General features: G+C 33.2%; 1 protein-coding gene across 3 annotated transcripts in view; it reads left to right on the top strand.

The window, feature by feature from the left end:
- The window catches only part of LOC129941622 (myb-like protein Q), a 56,193-nt gene that overhangs the window by 6,594 nt on the left and 24,799 nt on the right, over positions 1 to 24,800 (top strand). Inside the window, exon 1 of one of the 3 annotated variants that reach the window (XM_056050305.1) lies at positions 1,806 to 2,648. The exons of 1 other annotated variant lie outside the window; for it this stretch is intronic. In XM_056050305.1, the coding sequence (XP_055906280.1) occupies positions 2,631 to 2,648 (18 nt within the window). In that variant the 5' untranslated portion in view covers positions 1,806 to 2,630. Of the gene's footprint in view, positions 1 to 1,805; positions 2,649 to 19,321; positions 19,338 to 24,800 lie in introns of those variants that run through there. One more of the 3 variants, XM_056050306.1, reaches the window with a different exon arrangement.

Raw genomic sequence — 24,800 nt, 5'->3', positions numbered from 1 at the left:
ATTTGCCAACAAACGCCGCCACAAAACTCATATGGCCTTGTTATCTCAAAGCACTTCATATTAGCTCCCTAATAGGTGTCCTTACGGAACACTGTCTTATAAGCAGACACGCAATACGAATTAGAGTAGCCTCAAATGACATCTGCAGGAGCTGTATGGACGAGGAAAAAGAGGAAACAATCTCTCACCTTCTCTGCACTTGCCCTGCTCTTTCACTAAGAAACAAACTTCATCTGGAAGACTACTTTTTTGATAATCCAAGTGAACCAGCTAAAAAGAATATCAAATATCTTCTTCGCTTTATAAAAAGCTCAAAATGGTTCGACTAGTAAGAAGTAATACTCTAGATTCATGTGGTATCACAATGGGCTTTTTTTGGCCTAAGTGTGTGGATTCCGAATCAGCAGCCACTTTAACCTAACCTAACTATTTATTTCCTACGTTAATTTAAACATAAAATAATAAAACTAACATTTTAAACAATAACCTAAAAGGTTTGAAGAGAATGTATTTTGAATTGTGTACAGATAACATCACATCAATCATGTTCTTCTATTCAAATACCAAAAAGCCCTTCAATAAAAGTTTACATGATGTTATTCTTATTTTAAAAATTAAAGTGATCTTTAACTAATAGAACTTAAATTTATAATCGCGTTTCCATCTCTTTTTTAAGTAAACGCTATTAAGTTGAATACATATAAGCAAATTTGTGTTTGTAACAACTGTAAAGTTTATATTTGATTAAGGATTAATCTGAACTTGTAAGATTAATATAATTCTACAAATGACTCTTGACTTGTACACTTGAACTTTTGTGTTACAGGCCCCATATGATATTTCTGTCCAAATTTTGTTTGTATTATTCTGTGCCACCTACTAGTTTGTGCCTAAACTACTTAACACATACTCATACTTAGTTATTGCATAGACTAAGCTTCAATTTATCAAGGAACGGATAGCGGTATTTATACTTGAAATTCCAGGTTTCAACAGTTTTTTTTTAATTTTAAAAATCAAACATTCACTTCAGTATTTTCATTCAAGTGATCTATCTCAAGACCTTAAATTCCTATCCTAAAATCTTTACTTTTAAAACTAACTTTTTAAAAATTCTGCATTAAAAATACAAAGGTTTTTCACAACACCTTCATTAAAGTTGAACTTTAAGCTTAAACGAACGCCACTGCCTTACCGCATATCTATCTTTTCAACCAGATTCAAGTTTCGAGGGAACAGCATTAAATATTCTTCATTTGTATATAACCCACAACGTTACGTATATGAATACATTACACAAACACACACACACACATAAACACAAATACTCTAGCAAACACACAACATTATTCGGGTCCACAATCGCCTTCATAATAAACAACCTCTACATAACCCTAGGTATAAGTCTATAGAGCAGTTATACGTTGTTGCTGGATCTTGTTCTTTTTTTATCATTTTCTACTCCCCTTTGCGTCCTTCATTCGTCGCCAGTCTACCACAGCTCTGTTCTGGTTTTATAATGGATACACACATACACACACACTTAACATCAAATCTACACACATACACACAAACTGAACTCGCATGTAGGTATATATGAATCTGAAATATCGAACATTTTATTTTCAAACAACACACAGCAGAGCATTTCCAACCATGCACGGGAATATTTCGCAGCAAAATTGTATCCGACTGCCAGCTAGCGATGGCGACTGAACTGAGTCGTCGTCGTAGTCATTGCTGAATCGAAATATCTTAGTTTTTTAGGTTTTTTGTATTTCTGCCAACAGAGAACTGCCAGCTAGCGACCTCTATTGGAGGAAGATTGTAACTAATTTCAATGGTGTTTCGCTTCGCCGTTGTAGATACACTCGTATACATTGTTGTAGGTTGCCTCTGTATTGCGCTGCTTTTCTGCTTCTGCCGAGTGCCGAGTTTTGATGTCGACGTCAAGTCGACCTGCCGTTTGCCGTACAGTGGTACAGTGTAAATGTGCGCACCAGCAAAAACACAAAATACAAAAAGAAAAACATCCGAATCGAATCGGAATGGTGGAATACGACAAAACTAGTATGGCCTGTGCACTTCATGAAATAGGTTGGCGTGCGGAAGTTCGTCTCTTCAAATTTTGAATTTGAACTAAGAAAATACAAATTATTTCGTAGATTGATAGCAGCAATATAAAGCAAAGCAAAAATAAAGAGTTTAAACTAGAAATACGTAAAAATCGTACGATTTTTCAATGAAATTATTTGTGAAATTGCAATAAATAAAGTTAAAATTCTGTGACACATTAAAATATTGACAAACAATTACATGTATTAACTTTATTCAAAAATATAAACAAATTTTTAAATTTTAAACTTGAAACAGAAACATTAGTTTGGTGCTGTAGAAGTGGCATATGCAACATTTTCACAGTTGCTAAATATAATTTTTGAGACACATATTGAAAATTTTAAAAATAATAGTGACTTAAGTATAAAAATATTAATTAAAAAAAAACACTGAGTTTAATTTTCTTCTGTGAGTTTGGTGGAGAAGATTTTTTAAAGTTTATTTCTTTTGAATTCCACACAATGACAGCTGTAACTGTCATCTGGATAGAAGTGTGAATAATATATTTGAAAATGTGGACAGATCCTAATGTAAGTAGAATTATTTAAAAACAAAAATATAATATGCCTTTTTTTAAACTGTGAAATCTTTAAAATAAACCACCCGAAAAGTTATGCCGTGCCGAAATGTTTGTTTACATTTTTATTTTAACTGTTCCTTGCTTCATCTTCATCATCAATCCAATTGGGTTCGATCTTTTCTGATTGCAGTGCCAATTTAGGCGCGCAATTTTCTTTTCTAATATACCTAAGTGACATTTGCCTGTTCGGCAGTTTTGTTTTGAAGTCGATTATTTCTTTTTTGTTTCTGTTTTCTACTACTTCAGCAGATTATTAATTAGTTTATTGCTTTATTATCGAAATGACAGTGTTTTGTTATTTTTATTTTCTTTTAAACAAACATTTTGACATTTGCTTTTGACAGAAGCTTTGAACCGGCTAGTGTTGTGTCTTTGGAGTTACCGCCAACTTACATACCAACCAATAAAAATAAATTTGTTATTGATATGATTGTTATTTTCTTGTTTTTCTGTTTTTGTGTGGTCTCTTGTTCTCCGTGCACTTGTCATATTAATTTTATATCTCTGTTTCTTCTTTCTTAGAAGCAATTATGACAGACCTTTGCATATTATGTCGGTTATTTTGTTTTTGCAGCACAATGCCATAAGTATCGTTTGTTCTCTTTTGCGCGTTAGCTTTTAGCTGCGGCATGTTATTATTTTTGTATTAAGTGTTTTTTAACGTAATTCGCTTGAATTGGAATCTTGTATTTATCAGTAATTCAGTATCGAGTCGCCTTTGGTGATGATGGTGACTGATGATGATGCATCATAGGAAATATCGAGAGGAAACAAACTTAAATGAGTCAAATAAATAGCTGTTTAGAATATATTTTGAGTTTTATTGTGGCAGCAGTGTTAGAGTTAGATGCAACTGCAAACAGGGTAGGTTCATACATGCATATGTAAGTTTAAATTCTGTTATTGTTGGTTTTTGCGAGAAACAAGTGTCGCATGAGGGTAGCAAGAGTACCGAACCGACTTTATGAATTGACTATCTATGCTGTGTGGGGCAAATGTCAAATTTGACAAATGCCGAACAGGTATTTCTTTCTTTATCGCCTGCCTCTGCCTATGTTCTTGTTTATTCTCCAATATTTATAGTCGATGTTCTTTTTTATTTATTTATTTTTGAACTGTGAGAGGGTTTATTTAGAATTTGACTAGACGTAGGAATGTACGTATGTGAATTGATGGATTTTAAAAAAGGGATGGATGCTTGTTGGTGTGAAGGATTTTTGTCCCATATACTTGCTTTTTTGAAGGGTAACAATGTATTTTTCAATTTAAGTTAAGGCAGTGTTTTTTAGTTCTGTGAACTGACTAAAAAGCTGTAGGGAAAGTTAACTTAAGTTCAGGCTGTATAGCTAGCTAGCAAAAGTTGTCATCCATAGTAATTAATTCTCAAGACAAAATAAAGGCAAATGAATAGAGCTTCAGGTGGTTTTTCTAAAGGATGTTGTTTTTTTTTTTATGAATTTTTGTTAAAATACAGGAATTTATTTAAATTTTTTTTTGTGGAAAAAGTTATTATCCTTTGTGAAAATATTATTTTCGTTTCGCCATACTTAAGTTTTATGATGAAATTCTTTGTCAGATAACCCAATGCCAATATAAAAAAAGCCTTATCGGCAAATTTTACAATTTCAAAAATGATCCCATTACTTTAATCTTGTACTGAAATAAACTTAAACTTGGTTTAAAAGAAAAACAACGAACTCACATTTAATTCAGTTAATTTAACTGAAGTATACTGAATAGTCTACATCTTAAACAATTTTATGAAGAAAACCTAAATTTTTTGTTCATTTATAATAATTTATAAGGAGTTACACAAACAATCATTCACTCTTTGACACTTATATTTTTGTTGTAACTGTTATTCAATACCTGAACCCAGTTTAAACTCAATTAATTAGTTAATATTATGTAAATTTAATCAGGACGTTCTTAAATAACTGATTTTGATAAAGATGAGTTTTGTATAAAATGGCGCCCAGGAGAAACTTCTTAAAATCAAATTATATTGTTTATGTATTTATTTTTCATTAATAAATCTTATCCAAATTATGTCCAACTTTAGCCAATCTTTAACCACAGCTTTTTTTTAAATTGTCTTAATCTTTTGAAATAAATACAATTAGCATACAACTTACCCAAATAACTGTATTAGTGTATCTTAGCACGACAATGATGCATATTTCTTAATGATCCTATTTTAAGTTGATCCAAAATACCAAAGCCTCCAGCAAAGATTCAAACTTTATGTAGCCTTTTTCGGTCTCAAAATAAGTTGTAGATGCAGTGAGGCAATTCAAATCAATATACGCAAACATTGATCATCTAAAAAATATAAATAAAAATATTATTTTATGATACCAACAATAAGCATTAAGTTGGTAAAAATGTGATATTCTGCGTATGCTAATTTTGAGTGCCTTGGTATTTCATACCTCACTTTTGTGATCGATTTTCGGACTATGAAAAGTGTATTTTCAACATATTAAGAGATCTATTTCCAAGTTCCTTAAAATTTCAATGACTTATCTTAAATATCTGAGTTTTTATTTTTACCCAAAATGTAAGCATCTTCAATTTCAAATAGCATGAAGGTATTCTGTTGTACAATTGTTGTGTTGAATTATCAATCAATTTAGTTTTTCCGACGGAATATCAACTATCATTATTAATAATAATAAAACAACAAATACATATTACCAAAAACTAGAACAAAAGTGATGTAATTAGAAAATAAAAAAAATACACTTTTTATATAAGAACATGTAGACAATTTAAATAATTATTGACAGAGATGGAAATAAAACAGGACAAATATTTGTTATTTCCATGTTGTCAAAAAAGCTTATGCAGATATTGTTAGAATCGCTTTTGATAAATCATAGAATCATAATTATACTTAAATTGTGAGGAGTAGATAAAAATGATTTTTTATAGTTATATGACGTGTTTATCTTATAAAGACTAAATACTGAGCCTAAAAATTAAGATATTGTTCCACCAACTATGTTGGCTGTAGCCTATTCATTAAGACCGATACAAGGATATAGTCTGAACTAAGGGTACTTTATAACTCTTCAGACTCAGTTTCTGATCACACATAAAGCAACAAATAATTTCGCCTGTCATCATTTGTCAGAATTGTTTACTGATAAAACTGTAATAGATATGATAGCGTGATCGGCATTACTCGATTAAACAGAAAAACATATTTCAAACTCATGCTTCAACATCTCTTCATACCACAACTAACTTTTAAGCTAATTACACAACTTCCAAAAGCGGGTAGGTCTATTCAACAAGTGTGAACACATCCGCAAAAGGATAAGATAAAATACCTCACTCACTAACCCTCCTCGCTTCGCCTAGTGCTCCGTGGTATCGTCGCTCGTCATTCTCGGCGTTTCTATTGATAAATACGAATTATTCTCTAACTTAAGTGGTTGTTGTATGATTTTGCCTTATTTCCTCTCTTTAACAAGCTTATCAACAACCCCTGAAAGATAAGTCTCACTCACATTCAATGCTTTTTACCTTAAATTTCTAATAACTCAGAGATAGGTACAACAATGAAAAACAAAAATCACCCAACGAATTAGCAGAATAGGGAAATTGATAAAAATAAAAAGAAACATAAATACCTACATAATTTCTAGCATTGCGTAAAATGTAAACAAAAATATGGATGGCAATAAAACAAAAAAAAAATATAATGAAAACAAAACTGAGGGCAGAGTGAAATAATAATGACACCCAAAAGGTAAACAAACCTTTAAACTTCTCATCTCATCCCATCTGTATCTATATCTATATAAAATGTACATAAATGTCAAAACATGTGTCCATGATGGCGCTAACTCTTATTGGTTCTTTCTTCTTCATTAATTTCTGTTTTTATATTTTGCTGCTTTCCACACATCACTTTGCCTCACTACATACCTACATTCAATTCAAGAGTAACCCCATCGTATGTCACATAATTTAATGTTTCTTCATTATTTTTGTTGTGTTGTTTTAGTCTTTTAACCTAAAACTGCTGTGATAAGGTACCTACCAATAATAAATGTTCCAAAAAACTTCGAAGAGAAGAAATCTCTTAAGAAGAAATGTCATCCTTTCGTTGCTTGCTGCAGCTGTACGGCGTGGCAGTGGTGCACCAGCACCACTAGCAACAACTGTCAAAACCTATACACAAGTTCTTATCGTTTTAGCTCGTTTTCTCATTAAATGTGATTTCGTATTTTTATTCGTTTCCTTTATGTTATTAGTTTCCTAATCATTTGGTTGGTTTTATTGGTTAATGTTTTGGATTTTAAAGAGAAAATTGCAGCCTATTTAAAAGTCTGCACAGTGCACAAGCACATTCATATCTATCACAAGCTAAAGAGTACAAAATAAAAACAACACAAATAAAAAGCCTACCTACGCAAAAACAAATAAAAGAAGAAAATAAAATACTCAAGAGAAAATAAGATCCAAACAGGAACTTTCAAAGTCCATTATGAAAAAAAAGCTTAAAAATAATAATAATAAAAACTGTGGGCAGGTAAGGTAAATGAAAATAAAGAAACAAACGTAATACGTAAAATCTCTACACAGTAATGAATAAAATTTCTGCGCCTCGAGATCGAGAACAGCTTAAGCTAGAGTCAGTCGAGTCGTCATCTCAACCATCTAAGTCATGTTGCAATCCAATTGCATTTCATTCTCTGTCCTCCCAGTGTTATAAACGAAACCCGATGGCGAAGGGGACAACGCCAACAACATACATCCCCTCATATCTCTATTTGCCTACAATTTTGTATTTTATGGTTATTTTGTATCCCAGAGACACTAAAAGTATAAATAGGCAGCACAACTAGACCCCAATAGTCATCGTAGTCGTTGTTCGTAACACATAGAATCCAAGTGGCTGTGCTGTGCTGTGGCACTGGCAATGCATGCATTCGTATAGTACGTCCGTCCATTCGTTCGATACCTTTATTTTTCTAGATATTCGAAGCAAAAGCAAAAACAACAACAAGAAAAAATATCTCTAGAAAGCCAACGATATAACATTTGAGAACCGTTGCCTTAGACTTGGGTTGCTATAGATACATCATAGCAGTCAAGTCATATTATAGCCAACAGCAACGAGAATACGACAACAAAATTTTATTTTTATTTTGTGTTCTAGAATTGAGGGACACTCAAACATTGATGGGTACTGTTGTTGCTGTTGCTGCTGTTGGTAAAGTCGTTCGTTTAAGCTAAAAGGTAGGTTGGCAAGCAGGCACCAAACAACTTCTTTTAACCTCGAGAAATTATTTTTTCCAATATGTAATAGGGTTACCGCATTAAGCAAGTACCAATCGACAGTATATTAAATATTTATTTTTGATGAATTAAATATCAAGTTTATGCTTAAACAAAAAGCAAGATAACTCACTTTTTAAGTTATTACTTTCTTGTGAAAAAAGTTCAGCAAAAATGTTGGTTTGAATATTTATTTTTTTTATGTTGGGCGCCATTTAAGAAATATTTAGTTTTATTTAATTAATAGGAAGTTAGTTTGATTTAAAGGACCAGCTCACTTTAAAAAATGTTGTTTGTTTGAAAAGTAATGTATGCCAACAAGTTATATATGTTGTCTAAATCAAACCTTAACAATCTTGTGTTGGGCGCCATTTAAGAAATATTTCAAATCAAATGGGGTGGCACAACAGTCCGTTGTGAACCAGGGCCTAGTGACTTACAACTTTCAACCATTCCTGTGTGCGAGTACTGTTGTCAGGAATGGAAGGGACCTACAATTTTAGGCCGAATCCCAAGACCCCTTGCATGACAGTCCAACGCACGTACCATCATGCCACGGGTACTACGTTAAGAAATATTTAGTTTTGTTTATTTTATAGGAAGTTGATTTAAAGAGCCAACTCACTTTAAGGTGTTGTATGTTTAAAAAGGCCTGTTTTCTAGGTTAAAATATTTTCGGCCGCCATTTAAAATATTTTATTAATTTTGTCTTACCTTGGCTTAAGACTGGTGCGTTCTATTTCTCTGATTTCTTTGAAACTTTAAGTTTTATATGCCAACAAGTAACATAATGCTAATTTATGTTATCTAAATTAAACCTTAATAATCTTGTGTTGGGCGCCATTTAACTTTTCTTCGAAAAGTATCAACAATCAATCAGGAGTATTAAGAATTATAGTTTAACTTATTGTGTCCGTATGAGGCCAGTGAGTTAGTTGTAAGTTATGGTAAAGTAAGCTGGTTCTACGAATTTAAACCTAGATTCAAGATAGTCTTGAAAATGAATCAATAAAAATGAATTATCATGCTTGATGTCTTGAGTTCAATCCCTGTGCCTGTGCCACCTTAAGCTTTTTCACTGGTACTGCCCCTCATGAGGAAGGGACAAACACTCCAATAGTAATAAAAGCTTTTCACAACCATTCGAATTCGCACAAAAACTGTAGGTCCCATTTATGTCTGACAGTACTCAAACATTACTCGAACACTAGAATGGTTTCTCTAGGAGCTATTGCCGAATATAAGATAATAATATTTGTATTAGGTGGCACTTATGTATGTATGTACTTGTCGGAAAAAAGTGCTTTTTGATACCAAACTATTTTCTGTTTGTGCAGTAATAAATACAAATAAATTGAGGCTTCTAGTTGGGCGCCATTTCAAATGCGAACCACATAGAAACCTAATTCGAAAAGAAAACGTTAGCAGTATTCTATGAAGTTCGTTTAATTGCTCTTAATGAAGCTCACAATTCTCATTCCCGACAAAACCCTGGTAACCCTAGATAAGAAATAACAGAAAAAAAAACAAAAACTGAATATGAAGAAAGACCTGCAAAGCAGTTTCATATTCGAACACAAAAATTCGCTGAACTCCATCGCTCGGTATAACGTAGCGACACAGAAATAACAAAAAATAAAATTGAAACGAAAAATACATATATTATGTATGTATGTATATGTATGTACTGTACAGTGTACATCTACTTGGCTCCAGCATAGAGCAATCTTTAACACCGCACACGGCACAAAAACCGAATCATCGACCGAAAAAGAAACTAAAAATAAAATATTTCAACATTTTTTTTTTGTGTTTTTGTTTTTTTTTCCTCAAGTTTTTTTTTTGTGTTGCTTTTCTGTTTCTCTTTGCACACTCCTCTTTGTTCGGTTCGTTTCGTATTTGGATTTTTCGAATGTATATAACCAAGCATCAGATTCAGTATTTTTTTTTGCTGCTCGTAATTTTTTTTTTTTGCTGTGTATTCAGGTTCGGCTTTCATCCCACAGGTCTCTTTCTCTTTTGTCGTTATGTATGTAGCTGTGTGTACCCTTGTCAAGTGTATGTATATAGGTTATGTATCTGTGTATAAAGATGTATCTATAGTTTGTTAGGTTCACATAACGTTTTGTGGAATGTCAAATGAGTATACGTGTATGTATTGTGTTATATGTCGAGTTAGTGCGATAGTGTGTGTGCATTTTGATGAGTGTGTATGGGTGATTTTCACTTCTCTGTTTTATGTCACACGGTGAATTTGCTGTGTGCTTCGAAACAACTTTTCTATATGAAAAAGTATTCGTTTCGTTGGCCCTGTCGATGCGAGGCAAACCGAAGCGAACACTCGTCGTCACCGTGGTTGCAGTAGATAATTAAATTCTTGTTTTTATCAAATTTTCATTATTTTTGCTTAATTGAAGAGAAACACTTGCTAGTTGTGAGTTGCGAGTGTATCGCACAGGCAGATTTGTCCAGCGTTCAGCAGCGCCAGCACTGTCGTGGATGAGATGAGAATGATTATGATGATTATGAAAAACACAGCTAGAGTACAGCTAAAGATGCTAAGGCATATATTTTTTTTGTATTTTATGAGAGAGAGCACTAGCGGAAGAGAAAATTCTTTTGGATTTCCTTCTTAAATCTTGAACTATTAAGACGCAAGAAAAGAAACGAAATAAAACGAGTACGAGTACCTACACTGCAAATGAAAGAAAACTTGCCTCTGTGTGCTTGGCCTGCAATTAAATTTCATTGCTTGGCTCGATACCTATTCAAGATTTAGATTTGTCGTCTGGTTGCGGGCTCTTGAAGGTTTCGCTTTGAACCATCTTATACCTAGTTAGATATATCTCAATGGAATAAGAGGTAATTCGAATAAAAAGCTCCCAGTTGGCTATATCGTTCATTATTTAGTTGGAATTTCTTTTTTCGCTCTTTTATTTTTGTTCCGTTTTTAAATTTTGATTTCTCAAAACAGTCAAAAATTAATTTCAATGCGCACAATCAGATTTTTCTTGTGTTTTTAGCCATAGACGTAATTCTTCTTAGCGGTTTGGTTACCTTGAGATGGATCAGGCTGTGTGGCATAGTATATTGCTGTTGCGTATTAGTAGCTATCTTTATCTCAGTTAAAGAATAGCTAAAATACAATACAAAAAATCAACTTAATTTTGTTGTTTAGAGCTTCAAGCCATTTGCAGTTCGTTCTTCTCTCTAGCAGTGATAGGTATTATGATTAAGATTATGTCCTTGGATAGTCTATTTTTTGAGCAGACAAGAATTGATTTTTAATTTTGCTTTTGGAGATCTTCCTAGTTTTTGTTAGGTATTAAGACACATTTGGATCTGTTTAGAAGATGAGAGTAAGGTAGAAAAAAGATCGAGGTCAAAAGTATTATTGGATGTCGTTGGTATCTTATAAACTTAAACTCAACATTCTCTCATTAGTTGAGTGCTTTTTTACAAGCTTATAAAGATAGAGGTATATGATATGCATAAGGTCGGGCAAAAAAAGGTAGTGTAGATAATTACGGAGAAACGTAAACTCTTGACTTCATCATTCGATGCAAAGTTAACTTGCATTGTTTTATTTTTAACCTTTGGTAATGCCACTCTATTAAACTACAAGTTGAAACTAGAAATATTTTTTTTATTTCAAGGCAGAAACTTTAAATGAATAAATTTGAATCGAAAAGAAACAATGTTTTAAATGAAATAATGGCAGAAATAAAATAGATTAGCTTTTGGCTTATTGAAATTTCAGAAGAAAGCTTAAAAATACAAAAGGAAGCTTTTTCAAATAATCAAAATCGAAATTTATTTATTCATTTCGATAGTAAAGAAATCGGTTGGATGAAACTAGTTTGATGACGAGTTTTTGTTTCTACTTGAAACGTTGACCAATTACTTTGTATGCTTCTTCAAACATAGAATCTAGGATTTTCAGACATCTAGAACTTTTATGGACTTACATTAATGTCTCGTTTAAATTTAAGCTCTCACAGTCGATATATGTAGCTTCAGTCATTCAGCTTAATTTACAGTTGCTGAGCTTAGCCTTCCTTCTGGTTGTGCTTGAAAAATTAATTTAAAAAGGCAGTGAACCTTTACGACTTAGCAATACAATTTCAATACCATCAGGTGTTCTTTAATTGTTGAGATTAAACACCAACTAAACTTTCTGTAACTTTCCTCGAGCTTTTTATGGAAACAGTAATTCTAGCAAGCTCCTGACATTTAAAATGTCCTTGGAACTATAAAAATAAAATGATGTACCTTACTTGCATCAGAAACTGTCACCTTAAAAAAGTCTTATTAATTCAGTAAAACAAAAAACAAGTAGAACTCTATATAGTTCGTGAATGCGTACCGAAATTTTGCACTCAATTCAAACGGCCCACGATACCATAGTAACCTACATTCCATGTTCGTTGTGAAAATCTCTCTCTCTCTTAAAAAGTTCCTTACAAAAATAAAAAATTAAAGGAAATACACAAAAATAAAAAAAATTGGCAAATGCGCTTATCGACCGAAGTTTTCAATCCATCACCCGTTTATGCCAAAAAAAAAGCATACAAAAATGAAAGAAAGAAAACAACAACAACAACAACAAAAGCAATAAAGGAGAAACCAAAACTGAAACGACTTGTAGTGTAGTAAAACGTAAACAGAGAAGAAGTACTAACGCAAAAAGGAATAAAATCTCAGTAAAGTGCTAAAATCACGTGCAATTCCTGCATTGCTTTTGGGGTAAAAAGGAAATAAGAAGACTAAAATAAAATAAAAGAAAAGAAAACACACGAAACCCCTATTCTCCCTTTTTCCAATAATATAAAAGCAACAAAGTCATAACACACACAGCACTGAGTACAGCACAACATAAAACGGCCTAACTTCCATCCACTTCCATATTCTTTCGGCCAAAAGAAAACTAAATAAAGTACGAGTACACCACCACCGAATGAACTCAAAATCGCAAGAGAAGCAAAGAGTAATAGAGAATACTACGAGAAGAGCCAGACAATCGACCTCCAACCCCCACATTGCCGCCTAGCACAGCCAGCGCACAGAGTCAAGCACTAAGCGCTAAGCACCAAGTACCAAGCACCACCACCAGCACCAGCACCACTGGCGGCACAGGCATCTCTTCCCTCGATTCTCGCATTCTAATCAAACGTCAAAAAGTTATTTCATTGCAATGTTGCTGCTGCTACTGCTGCAATAAGCAACAGCCAGCCAGAAGAGCCTGAGCCAGCATAGTCTATTTTTTATTTCTTTGTTATTTATGCATGCAACATCGAGTTATGATCGAAAACTCGAAAACGAAACGAAATACGAAATAGCCGAAACGCAATCGTTTATATTGCTCTGCTCTGCTCTGTGGTGTTGGTGGTCGTTATTTGAGCAGTAGTATCTAACGACATGCGAAGAAGCAGCAACAAATGCATGCCATTCAAAAAGTGGTCATATATCCAGACTAGGATCTGATGTATTGTCTGTCTGGCTTAGGATTTTTTGTTTGCGTATTTGTTGTTGCTGTTTCTAGTGGGTGGGTAAATGCTGATTGCTGAATGGAGATGGCCTCAGCAAGGTGGTGAACTGGGTATGACACCCTAATAAAAGCCTTGTAGCTGTGTTCAAAATAAACTCGATACTAGAATAAAAAAGAAACCATTCCACTTTGTAGGAAAGTGTCAACCAAATTCCAGAAAAAAGAAATTCCTTTGGTTTAAATAACTTGCTCTATTTTAAGTCTTTTTAAAAAATGTTAAGTTTGGATAATTTCTAAAAATGTACTTAAATCAAACGTCAAAATTAAACTTAACATTGAAGAAATTGAAAATGGTTAAAACCTGGTATCAATGTACCAATGCCTATACTCTTCTTAAAACTAGACACAAATTTAGGCGCCACAGTTAACCTCTTGGCATAAGAACTGTATGTCAGCCCCTTTCCTGAAATTAAAAAGGAACATTGACAACCAGGAATGAACACCCTGAGAATGATGAATCAGCTGACTTACATTTTTTTTTGACATGTAATTAAATTTTTATAATTTTTTAAACTTAAGCCACTGTATAACGTTAGGCCCCTTATATGCCAACAAATGTAAATTAATCATAAGTATCATATTATTTAAGATCCCAATTGTATATATGTATTATGTTCAATAAAACAAAATTCGATTCCTGAAATTACTCGCAAACAGAAATAGTTTTTCAGTGACAGTTGTATGTCCTTAGACCCTGGTTCTCTACGAACTGTTGGGCCACCTTATTCATTTATTTAAAGGTGTTCATTTTATTTTAGATAAACTTTGTACAAAGCTTGGAAAATCATTATTGAGTTATTATCGAGTTATCATCTGAAAAATCTTTATATTTTTACTAAAAATTGTGATTTGAGTAGTGCTAGCTTTTAAATTTGGGAAAATCAAACATATTCTATTATAAATTTGCTTCAAATGGAATTGAATTGAAAAAAAAAAAATAGAATAAAGCCTTTAAAAAATTTAAAAAAAAGACATTACGTGAATAGGTTAGCAGCATATAGTTTTTCAAAGACTTGTCAAACACTAAATATAAGCAAACCAGTGACAATAAGATTTCATATAAATAAAATTAGATATCACTTGATTTTTTGCAAAAATCCAAGGTTTCATAAAATTATGAAGTTAAAATAGAAAACCTACTTAAAATTTTCAATTAACAAGCATGCGTTATGCTTACAGATTTAAGAAAGTCATTCTCACAAAGAACTTAAGCACAAACTATAATAGACTTAACCGAAAGCAAGCTAATGTCAAAACCGAACGAAAAGTTATCAGAAGTTATCGTCAAAACAAAAAGTACCCATAATGGATTCAAGTAATTTAAGCAAATGTCAAACGGAATGCGTTTCAAATTTGACATTTACTTAAGCTCGAGCCATTTAAATGACCCTTGCGTAATTGCGCGAAAGAAAGCTAAATTTAAGGAAACTGAGCAGAACTTCTCTTATAGTTAGTGACATATAAAGGCCCAACTATAATAGGCATAAGCAAACATAAGCTTATGTCGAAAACCCAACGAAAATTCACTTAGGTTTGTGAAATTACTGCGGATAGCCATAATGCAATTTTGCTCACGTATCAACATGTCAGATCCTACTTATGCGGCGAGCGACTGGGATCGCTCTTGCTTAAGTTAACGAAACTGAGAAAAATTGAACGAAACGAAGCTAAACTCCATTATGTTCACCCGGATTGAGGTTCTTTGTATTCTCACGTTTACTTATGTGCTCATATGCTAGCTTATTATAGTTGGGCTTTAAGGCTGCGTATTGGTTTGTTCCCTTAACCTGGCTTAAGCTCGGTTAACTCTATTATAGTTGAGGCTTTATTCAAACTTGTCTTCTTATTTAACAAATATACAAAGGTTTAATAGGTTATGAATGTTGCCTACCTAGAAAACTATTCTCAGTCCACTGTTTTTTCGCTCTTAGAAAGGTGTAAAACTTTAGATTTAAAGGTCTGTTTTCGTTCATATTTCCCATCATCAAATGGGAATCTTCGAAAAGAATCTTCAAATTCTTATATTTGAACTTGAGGTTTTTATTTAAAGCCAGCTTCTCATAACTTATTCAAATTCGACACGAAATAAAAGGTCGGAATTTCCCTAATTAAATGTCAATTTTTGTAAACCAAGTGCCTAAGTCAAAAAATTCAAGTTGATTAGAAAATGACAAACAGGCTATTTAATAAATTTAATCTCTGAAATGTCACAACAAACTATAAAATTTGACAATTCTCTGAATTTGAGACTGAACAACTTAGAGTTCGCGATATCAGTTACAGTTTCTATCATTTCTACTTTCAATTTGAAACACTAATAAAGAAGAGAACCCATTCTAAGAAAGTTATTTTTATTTTTCAAAACAACCTCTGACCTACAATTCACAACCTAACTAATATTTCAATCGGAAAACAGGACAAAGGCAAATTATAATTCAACCCCAACAAGTGTATGCTTGTTTCCTCTTAGAAGTACCGTATCTAACTCCAAAGGACGACAATTCATCATCATTCTACCACTGACTCTGTTAAGCACCACTACCACTACCCACCAACATCATCATCATCACGCAACACACGGCTCTCTATTCAGGAATCGCCTTCGCCTTTACCATCACCATCGCCATCTAGCTTTAAAGAACTCTATACAGATTTATCTCCTAATTGACAAATCAACATTACCGTTGCATGGAATTTTACTCGAATACTCGAATCCTTTGGCAAGTTTACCAGTTTTTTGTGCGCTCTCAGTTTCTTGGTCTCAGTTCAATACCAGTACCATACGGTATTTAACCGGGTACGTTCCTACGTACGAAAAAATAAAACTCAAACAACAGAAAAACACACTCCCTTTGATTTGAAATAATCTTTCTCTAGAGCTGGGCAGAAAATTTGATCCCCCTTATAAAACACGAAGTAGGAACATTTCATTGCCTTGAATCGAAAAGAATTCCACCAGCATACTGCATAGAACGACCGACAGGAGAAACCCTTCGCTTCGCATACACACTCAGTTGCAGTTCTAGTCAGAACATCAGCAGAACAGAAATGAACCAACAGAGCAGGGTTAGGCATGGGCAGGGTAGGACAGGGTAGTCAGCAGTAGAGTCGAAGTCGATAGCCGAGTCGACTGCTACAAAACTTCTAAAACTTAAACGATTCTCTTTCAAAGCATAATTTTGTGCTGTGCCAGCTTGATGGCGATGGGTGCTGCTTTGGACGATGAGTCTTTCCCTACAGTCAGGGAGCGCATTGACGGCAAAAATTTAACAACACAACAACAAAAAAGAAGAAAGAAACGTATCTATATAATACAGCTTTATATTATAAAACACAAAAATATTCAGGAAGAAATAAAGTTGAAAGAAAAAAAAATAGAATGATAATACCACTCTTTTCTCCTTCTCTTTAATACCCTGTTTCCGTCGTCGTTATTCCCTTCCCTGTTTTTGTAGTTTATATTATATGCTCTTGGGATATAAATGAAAATGCAGATGGATTGTGGATGGAATCCCACAGTGTTTGAATGTGTATGCTTGTGTGTGTGTATGTGTTGAATAGATATGTATCTCTATACCACCACCATGTGTTCGGGTCGGGTATTATAGAGCTCTGATGGAAGCAGAGAGTTTGAGTTTGAATTTTAGAAGCGAAAATGTTGCTGCTTTCCTGCCTTCTTCTTCTTCGTCCTCTTCCCTCTGCTCTTCCTTTCCCTCTTGATTCATTCTATGTTATGTTCGATTTGAAGCTTCGAAATAGCTGAGTAATACCACAGTGTAGAAGTGAAGGCAATATTCATGTACCTGAACCAGAAAACAGTCACGTCTAAAAGTTGTATTCTTCTTAAATTCTTTTGTAGAATGTAAAAGCAAAATTGTTTGTTTGACGTTTGTGAAAAGACCTGTCACCTGAGAAGAACGCAGTTCATAGTGAAATATTTATATAAAATTGAAAGATTATATGCTAATTTTGGAATTCATGTTGAATGTTGGGTCAATTGAACCCAAGACAGTCTAACGCACTAAACATCACGCTAAGGGTACTTCCCTTTCACTTCTTAGAATATTGCGATACGACATCTATAACTAATATTTTCTGTGATACAGCGTCAATTTGACACATCAAAAAGCGTTTGAGCAATGAGTAGACTATGCGTTAATTTTTGTATGGAGAATACCACATTCCTCCTACTGTCATTTTTAAACATCAAATAACGTTTTAATTGAACAATGAGAAAACTATGCGATCATTTTCGTATGAAAAATACGTTATTCTCTTAGTACTGTTATATCGACACATCAAATAACGTTTGAACAGTGAGAAAACAATGCGATATTTCGTAAGGAGAATAGCACATTCCTCTTACTGTTATTTTGACACTTCAAATAACGTCTGTTTTGACAAATTGTAATGAGAAAACTACGATAATTTTCGCATTGCTAAAGTGCCTTGCACATGAACAACAACGAATGGACGAACAAACGTGATTTTACACATTTCAAAAAGTCAATTTCAAACGAAAACACATTTAAATTATAAGAAACCAATTGATACTTATGTTAGGATAATAAAATTTGCATTTTGTTTCTAAAACAAGACAATTTTGTAAAAACAATTTGGTAGTAACGAATTGCAGTGTGGTTGCTACGAACTGTCAAACTCTATTCGCCTTCCACATACCATCCACACTGCAACGAATAAATTGTTCGTGGTCAACTTAACCTCAAATTTATACCACTCTTGTGTTGTTTGTTGAAAAGGGTAATTATAAATTGACAATTCGTCGCTGTCTGCGATAGAAATAAAGCTCATGCGAAAGAAACGTCAAAATATGCAAACATCCACAGTTCGTAGCTCATGTGCAAGATGCCTAATACAAAATTCCTCTAAGGATAACAGTTCCGTCACGACACAGGTACAATTCTAATTTAAAAACCGTTCGAATTTACCATACGTTAACATTTAACGCAACTGTACTAAATAAAACATTTATACCTCTGAGTTGTATATGCTTTTACCAACAATATTCTGAAAACCCACCCAGCAATATCGCAAAGTACATTGATACACACACACACATACACACACATACCGACCTACACAACTACCAACAAACAAAAATAACCCAACTCTTCGAATTTCATGTACATGGATGTATGTGCATATAGCGATATATTTATACCGTCCCATAGAATATTGCCTTATGTAAGCGTTGCGGATGTTTTTTATTTGTTGTATCTTGCTTTGTGTATTGTTCTCTCTTTCTCTCTCTCTCACTGACAGGGTGCTTCGGTTAAGGTTTTGCGTTCATCGTACACGATTTTGTTTTGGGAAATTTTATTTTCTACCTCTTGTGTGCACATCGAATCTCACTTCTTATTATCGCATTGGACATCGACGTGGTGCGTCGTTACTGTGTGTTTCTGCCGCTCATATTATATTTTTCGTTGATTTTCGAAACTTTTGCGATGAAATCGTAAGAGAGTGTCATTGATAAAAAACAAAATATTATAAGCGGGAAATCAAATTGGAAGCAAGTGATATTCATATTCAATCAGCACAACAACAGACACACACACACTTTATATTTTGACATTTGTTGAGAAGTGACAGTTGGATTTTTATTTTTGTTTCTCTAATTTTGTGATTATTATTTGGCTTTTCATGTGTTTTGAAAGAAAATGCCAAATTTGTTTACAATTTTGTGATACGTTTTATTTGTTACAAAATAATAAGTTTTAAGTGTAACTTAAATCTAAAAAGAGCTGTTATTGCTGTTATTATAAAATGTGCACTGAGGTGAGTTGAGATGTCAAATTTGTTTTATAATTTTTTAATTTGTTTATCTATTAAACAAAAGTGATATTTTGAGTAAATTTCATAAAAATATAGATTCAATTTTGTTTCATAGTTTTGGTGAATGTTATAAAAATCTTTGATGAGTATTTTCTTTTTGATTCCTCTGAACTTCAAGATCGTTGAACTGATCTTTTGCTGTTTTTTCGTTTTTCATTTTAAATATTTGTGGTTTCTTTTTTGTTTAAGCAGTTTGTCAGTTCGATTATTCTTTTTGTGATCGGAAACCATGATATTCAGTTAGCCATTGAATTCTGATCAGTTTTATTCTAAGATCATGATCGTTGCTTTTAAGTGTTTTATAGATTTGTTTTAGATTAACTAAGGTAATTTAAGAAAGGAAGTTAATTTTAAATAGTTCTTCAAAGTGTCAAGTTTTAAACGAATTTAACGTATAAGTTTAAAGATAGTAACTTTTATTGTTAGATAAGTAAGTTAATACTATGATCCTTCTTTCATACCAAGGCTATGCAGGTAATTGAATCTAAATGCCTATAACACAATTCTTCTTCGTGAAGTTTCATTAGAAGATCATCACCTTCTTGCTAACGTTATGAGTTACTATATTTGAATTTCATAAGTTCTGTAAAACTCAGTTTTAAGTGTAAGGTATCGAAGATTAAGGAGGTATACTACTTATTTTATAGTATTCATACAGCTTATGTTATATTTTTCTTGTTCTCAATTCTAGGATGTTTTGAGAATATTAAATAAGATCTTTTTTTCATTTTTGAACTAAAGTATTTCATAAACATTTTTTTAATCAAAATTTGAAATTCAAGCTCATTGCGAGTATCAACTATCAATTGACAGTTGATAAATATTAAAATGTATTATTTTAAAACTTCATTTATTAAGAAACTAACCCGCTTTAAATAAGTCATTACAAAACTGTAGTGACATTCCAAATAGACTGAACCATTCTCAACTATCCAAAATGTTATCAATTAGTTATTTGAATATTTAACATTGACTATAAACTATCAATTGATAGTTGACACTTGCAATTTGGATGATTTTTTACCATAGCTCATCTGAGAACATAAACATTTTTGAATCAGTAACGAGGAGCTTTCTTTGTTTTCTCCTGGTAACTATTATTCATTGCTAAGAATTAGTTAGTTAGGAAAATATAAATCTATTTTAAGCCAGAGCAAGTATTTTCGGTCGTTTGGTGATTGATACGTTGCCTATCATTTTACTTTCATGAGTATAAAGTAGGTGTAACGTGAAAAAATAGTTTTGGGAAAAAATTATCTGTTATCAATTTCATCTTTCAAAATATAAAAGTGCATTTGCTCATCAGCAATTTGCAAGCACCCTGTTATCAAAAATTATTTCTTCACTAGTAGCAGCAAATGTCATCGCCGCACATGCAAATTGAAAAAAAAAAAACGGAAAGAAAAAAAACAAAATAAAAAGCAAAACAAGTATGAATGACCTTTTTGCTGGCGCAAAGCATGTACACTCTATGAAAACTCGATTCTCTCCATAAACTAACAAGAAAAAACAACAACACCTACATAATCACCCCCAACTCTCTGCCAAATATACCTATCACTTCTCTTTACCCTTTTCAATTGCTCTGCCATGTTGGTTGCCTCATCGACCAACACTTTTGCCACTCATATATAGTTTGTTGTTGGTCGGACGGGCTCCAACTAGGTTGTTGGATAAGCAGCCTCCCGCACTCACCCTACACATGGTTTCGCTAAAGCCATCTACCATCTCATCATTCCAATCCACTCTATACACATTAAGTGCGCACAAAATAGCAAAACGGAATGAAAACTAAACCCCTCGCTCGTCCTCACTGCCACACCATCTAACAACCCACCCACCCTTATCCATTCTCTCTTATCCCAGCGCCATTCGCCTTAACCCGACAGACCGAACGACCAACCCAAAGATCGTACGTACCATCATCATCGTAGTTCTTGGTAGTGCCTTGGCGTGGTTCATTGAATTGGTGGCGAGTACAAGTATATCGTATACGTTTCGATGCTTAGGATGGTTTAGCTCAATATGAGGAGTACTCGAATGTGTCATCGCAAGCTCTTCCTGTGTCATTTGCTTAGAAGACTGCAGCTATTTGTAGCAATGAACAAGAGTCATTTCATAAACACCCTATAGATACCTATTCACAACTTTTTAAAGTTTAGTTTTTTTTCGTCTGTTTGTCTTCTTGTGTTGTTCATTTTTCACTTTTGACGTTTTCTCTTGATTCTCTTAAGAATATCACATTCGTTTTGTTTTGTATGTTTTATATATATTTTAAAGGCTTTTTTGAAGGAGGAGGAGGCAGAATTATCGGAGTCAAAAAATTTGTGTTCTAGCGGTACACAATAGCAATTGCTCAACATGTTGCTCTTCAACATAAATTCTTTTGCTACATTAAAATCCAAATTTTCAGCTGATTGTATAAATGTTAATTTTTTAATTGGAATTTATTTATATTTTGTATTTCTTTAAACTGCTTAGTTGGCAACACTCGATTCTGTACGAAACACATTTGATATTTCACTTTAGATTCGTTAGGTTTGGCCTGAATCATCAGTGAATTTTTTTAGAGTCACTGGAATAATGCCAGAACTCCTATCGAAGCATAATCACGATGGAATTTGTGATTCGTTTGAGGATTGGACAAAAAATTAGCTTACAAATTTTTGATCGGGTTTGAAAATACTCTACACTAACACATTTCATAGAAAAATTTTCACTCTTAACAGAATTGAAATTAAAACCAATGCACTTATCGTTAAAGCATAAGTCGACTAAACCTTTAGAAATAATTTTTCATCTGTTAGCAGAGCTCAGTGAAGAATTTGTCTGGGTCATTCCGAGTTTCCAAGAAATCGTTCGATTAATTCATTTTTCAATTTGGGTTTATCTAGAAGAACCCCAGTTTATTTTGTTGACTTTAGCATCGTCATTCATCGCGAAAGGGTAGGATATTCTCAAGAATGAGTAAAATTATTCGTACAATCATCCACCTTATCAGTTTCTCAATTATTGCTCCATGCTTCTTCATTCGTCATACACTTTTTTTTTTGGGTTATTACATTAAAATGATGACGTACATATTTCTTTCTAACCACTAACCACCCTTTTAATGTTGCCATTTTATCGAGTTTGACGTCTTACATTCAAATGTCATATAACTCATATCTTCATTTTGACATATTCGTACACAAAAAAAATGATGATAAGAAGGCAACAAAAGAAGAATATAAATATGTACGAAAAATAAAAAGAAAAAATAAACAAGGTAAATAAATTATACATCCCCGAGCACGTGGTGGTTACTTTGAATTGAAATGCAATTTTCTCTTTTTCGCTCTCTTTGAAAATCCTCCTCCTTAGTATTTTCTTAAATTTTCTTCTTCTTCGCCGTCGTCGCTCGTCGCTTGTCGCCACCGCTACAGCCAGCGCCACCTCGCCACCGTTATTTTTTGTGTTATTATTATTTTATTAAACTCAACCAGTTGCTGGCTGTAGATTGCATGTTAGCTTATTGCTGCATTGCACTATCAACTTTTGAGAGCGCTGCTATCTCTGTGAGTGCATTCCTAACAATTACACACAATTATATTCTTTTATTCGTTCTATTTCAGTTTGTTTTATGTTATTTTGTATTTATTGTTTCTTTTTCTTTTGTTTTATTTTGTCTATTTTTATATTTCCCTTTTTGTTTTGGTTTTTTTTTGTCTATAGTTCTCTTGTGTTATTTTATTTCTCTTCGATTTTGTAGGGCAATGACAATTCAATTAATTGGTCGCACTCATCTTGTTTAAGTAGGAATATGGGGCTTGCTCTGCTACATTCTACATAGGACCCAAAAGTCCCGGTACGATTCAATGGCCAAAATATTATACATGCTGAAACGTCAAGGTTGGAGCTTAACCCTTTTTTGTTGGTTTGGTGGTGAATTAATGTCCTTTATGTGGGGGAGGAATTCGTTATCCTATATTTTTCGGGTTGAAATAATGCTCTGGATATTTTATTCAGAGCAAAATACAATAAAAAAAGGAAAACAAAACAAAATTCGAGAAAAGGGTGAGAGAATTTTTGAGGCTTTTGTAAGTTCTTCTTAAAGAGTGGAAAAGACCAAATCACCATGACTGGCGCAAACAAAAGGCAAATAATTCTGTATATAATAATAAATAGAATCGAGCGAGGCGAGGGTTGTATGACGTGCTTCATTGTGCCGAAGTATAAGATTTGTATGATTATGTGTTGGGCGCCACTTAATGAAAAAACGATTTAAATATCAAACAGCTGATTGTGGCTCATCGATAACTTGTTGATTTTGATTAATTATTATGTTGTGTGTGTAATGGTTCGCCGATTGTTGCTCTGACTGACATTTCGGCTCGTCAAACAAATGGACAATGTGTATTATACTCTATACTATGTATATTCCAATTGACCTTAAATAAATTGCTTCACTCTTTATTTTTGTATCCACTCTGGAGTGTGATAAATGTATGAATCAGAAATCACATGAGAAGAAGAAACAAAGATGAAAAATATAAAGTTAAAAAAAAACTTAACATAAATGGAGAAAAGAAACCTGACTAAGAAACAATTTCAACTTTTTTAAAACTCGAGGCAAAACCAAGAGACCTTCCGATGTAAGTCATTCGTTTGGGACAGCGATAGTCGCACAGTCTTATATGAGATATTAAAATAAAATACAAAGAAAACAACGACCGATCGACGGACGTTGAGACAGTCAGACAGAATGGAATTCCATTCGTGTGAGTACAAAGTAAAAGATGAAAAAAAAAATATATATAAAACAAGAAGAGAGATTCGAGTTTATATTGCCAGAGTCGAAGTCGAAGCAACATCGATAAAATGCGCGCATGAGTAATTGACTGAAGTCACGAACGCATAACCAAGCACAACAGCAACAGCAACACAGCAAAGAAACATTTTTGTTGGCTCCCCTTGTGCTTGTGCTTGAATGATGATGATTTAAAGTTTTCGACGGAACGTTGTCAGGCTGCGAAATGAGGCTAGAGAGATCGGTGTTATTTTTTTGTTTTTCATTTTCGTTGTCTTCTTTGATCTGACATTTGTATTTGTTTCATAGTGTGAACGAATAAAACTTGAGAAGAAAAAAAAAAACGATTAATCAAAATGACAATGACTGTGGCACTTAGTGTGCTTTGACACTCAGTTTTTAAAATGTCAGAAAAGCTTAATTTAATTCGACATATTACTGCTTGTTTAAGGGTAAATCTTTATAAGCTTTTTGATAAAAGACATTTTTAAATTCTTAGAACTAATGAACCGATCATTTTAATGAAAAAAAAATCTTGCCAATTCTTAAACAAAACACTTAACCGAAGACTGAAACTTACTTGTTCTAGAAAGCAACTTGTATCACATACTGTTATG

The sequence above is a fragment of the Eupeodes corollae genome, chromosome 1, assembly GCF_945859685.1.
Source record: "Eupeodes corollae chromosome 1, idEupCoro1.1, whole genome shotgun sequence".
Classification (NCBI taxonomy): Eukaryota; Metazoa; Arthropoda; class Insecta; order Diptera; family Syrphidae; genus Eupeodes; species Eupeodes corollae.
The sequence above is the reverse complement of the archived record's forward strand: the minus strand, read 5'-3'. Positions and strand labels throughout refer to the sequence as shown.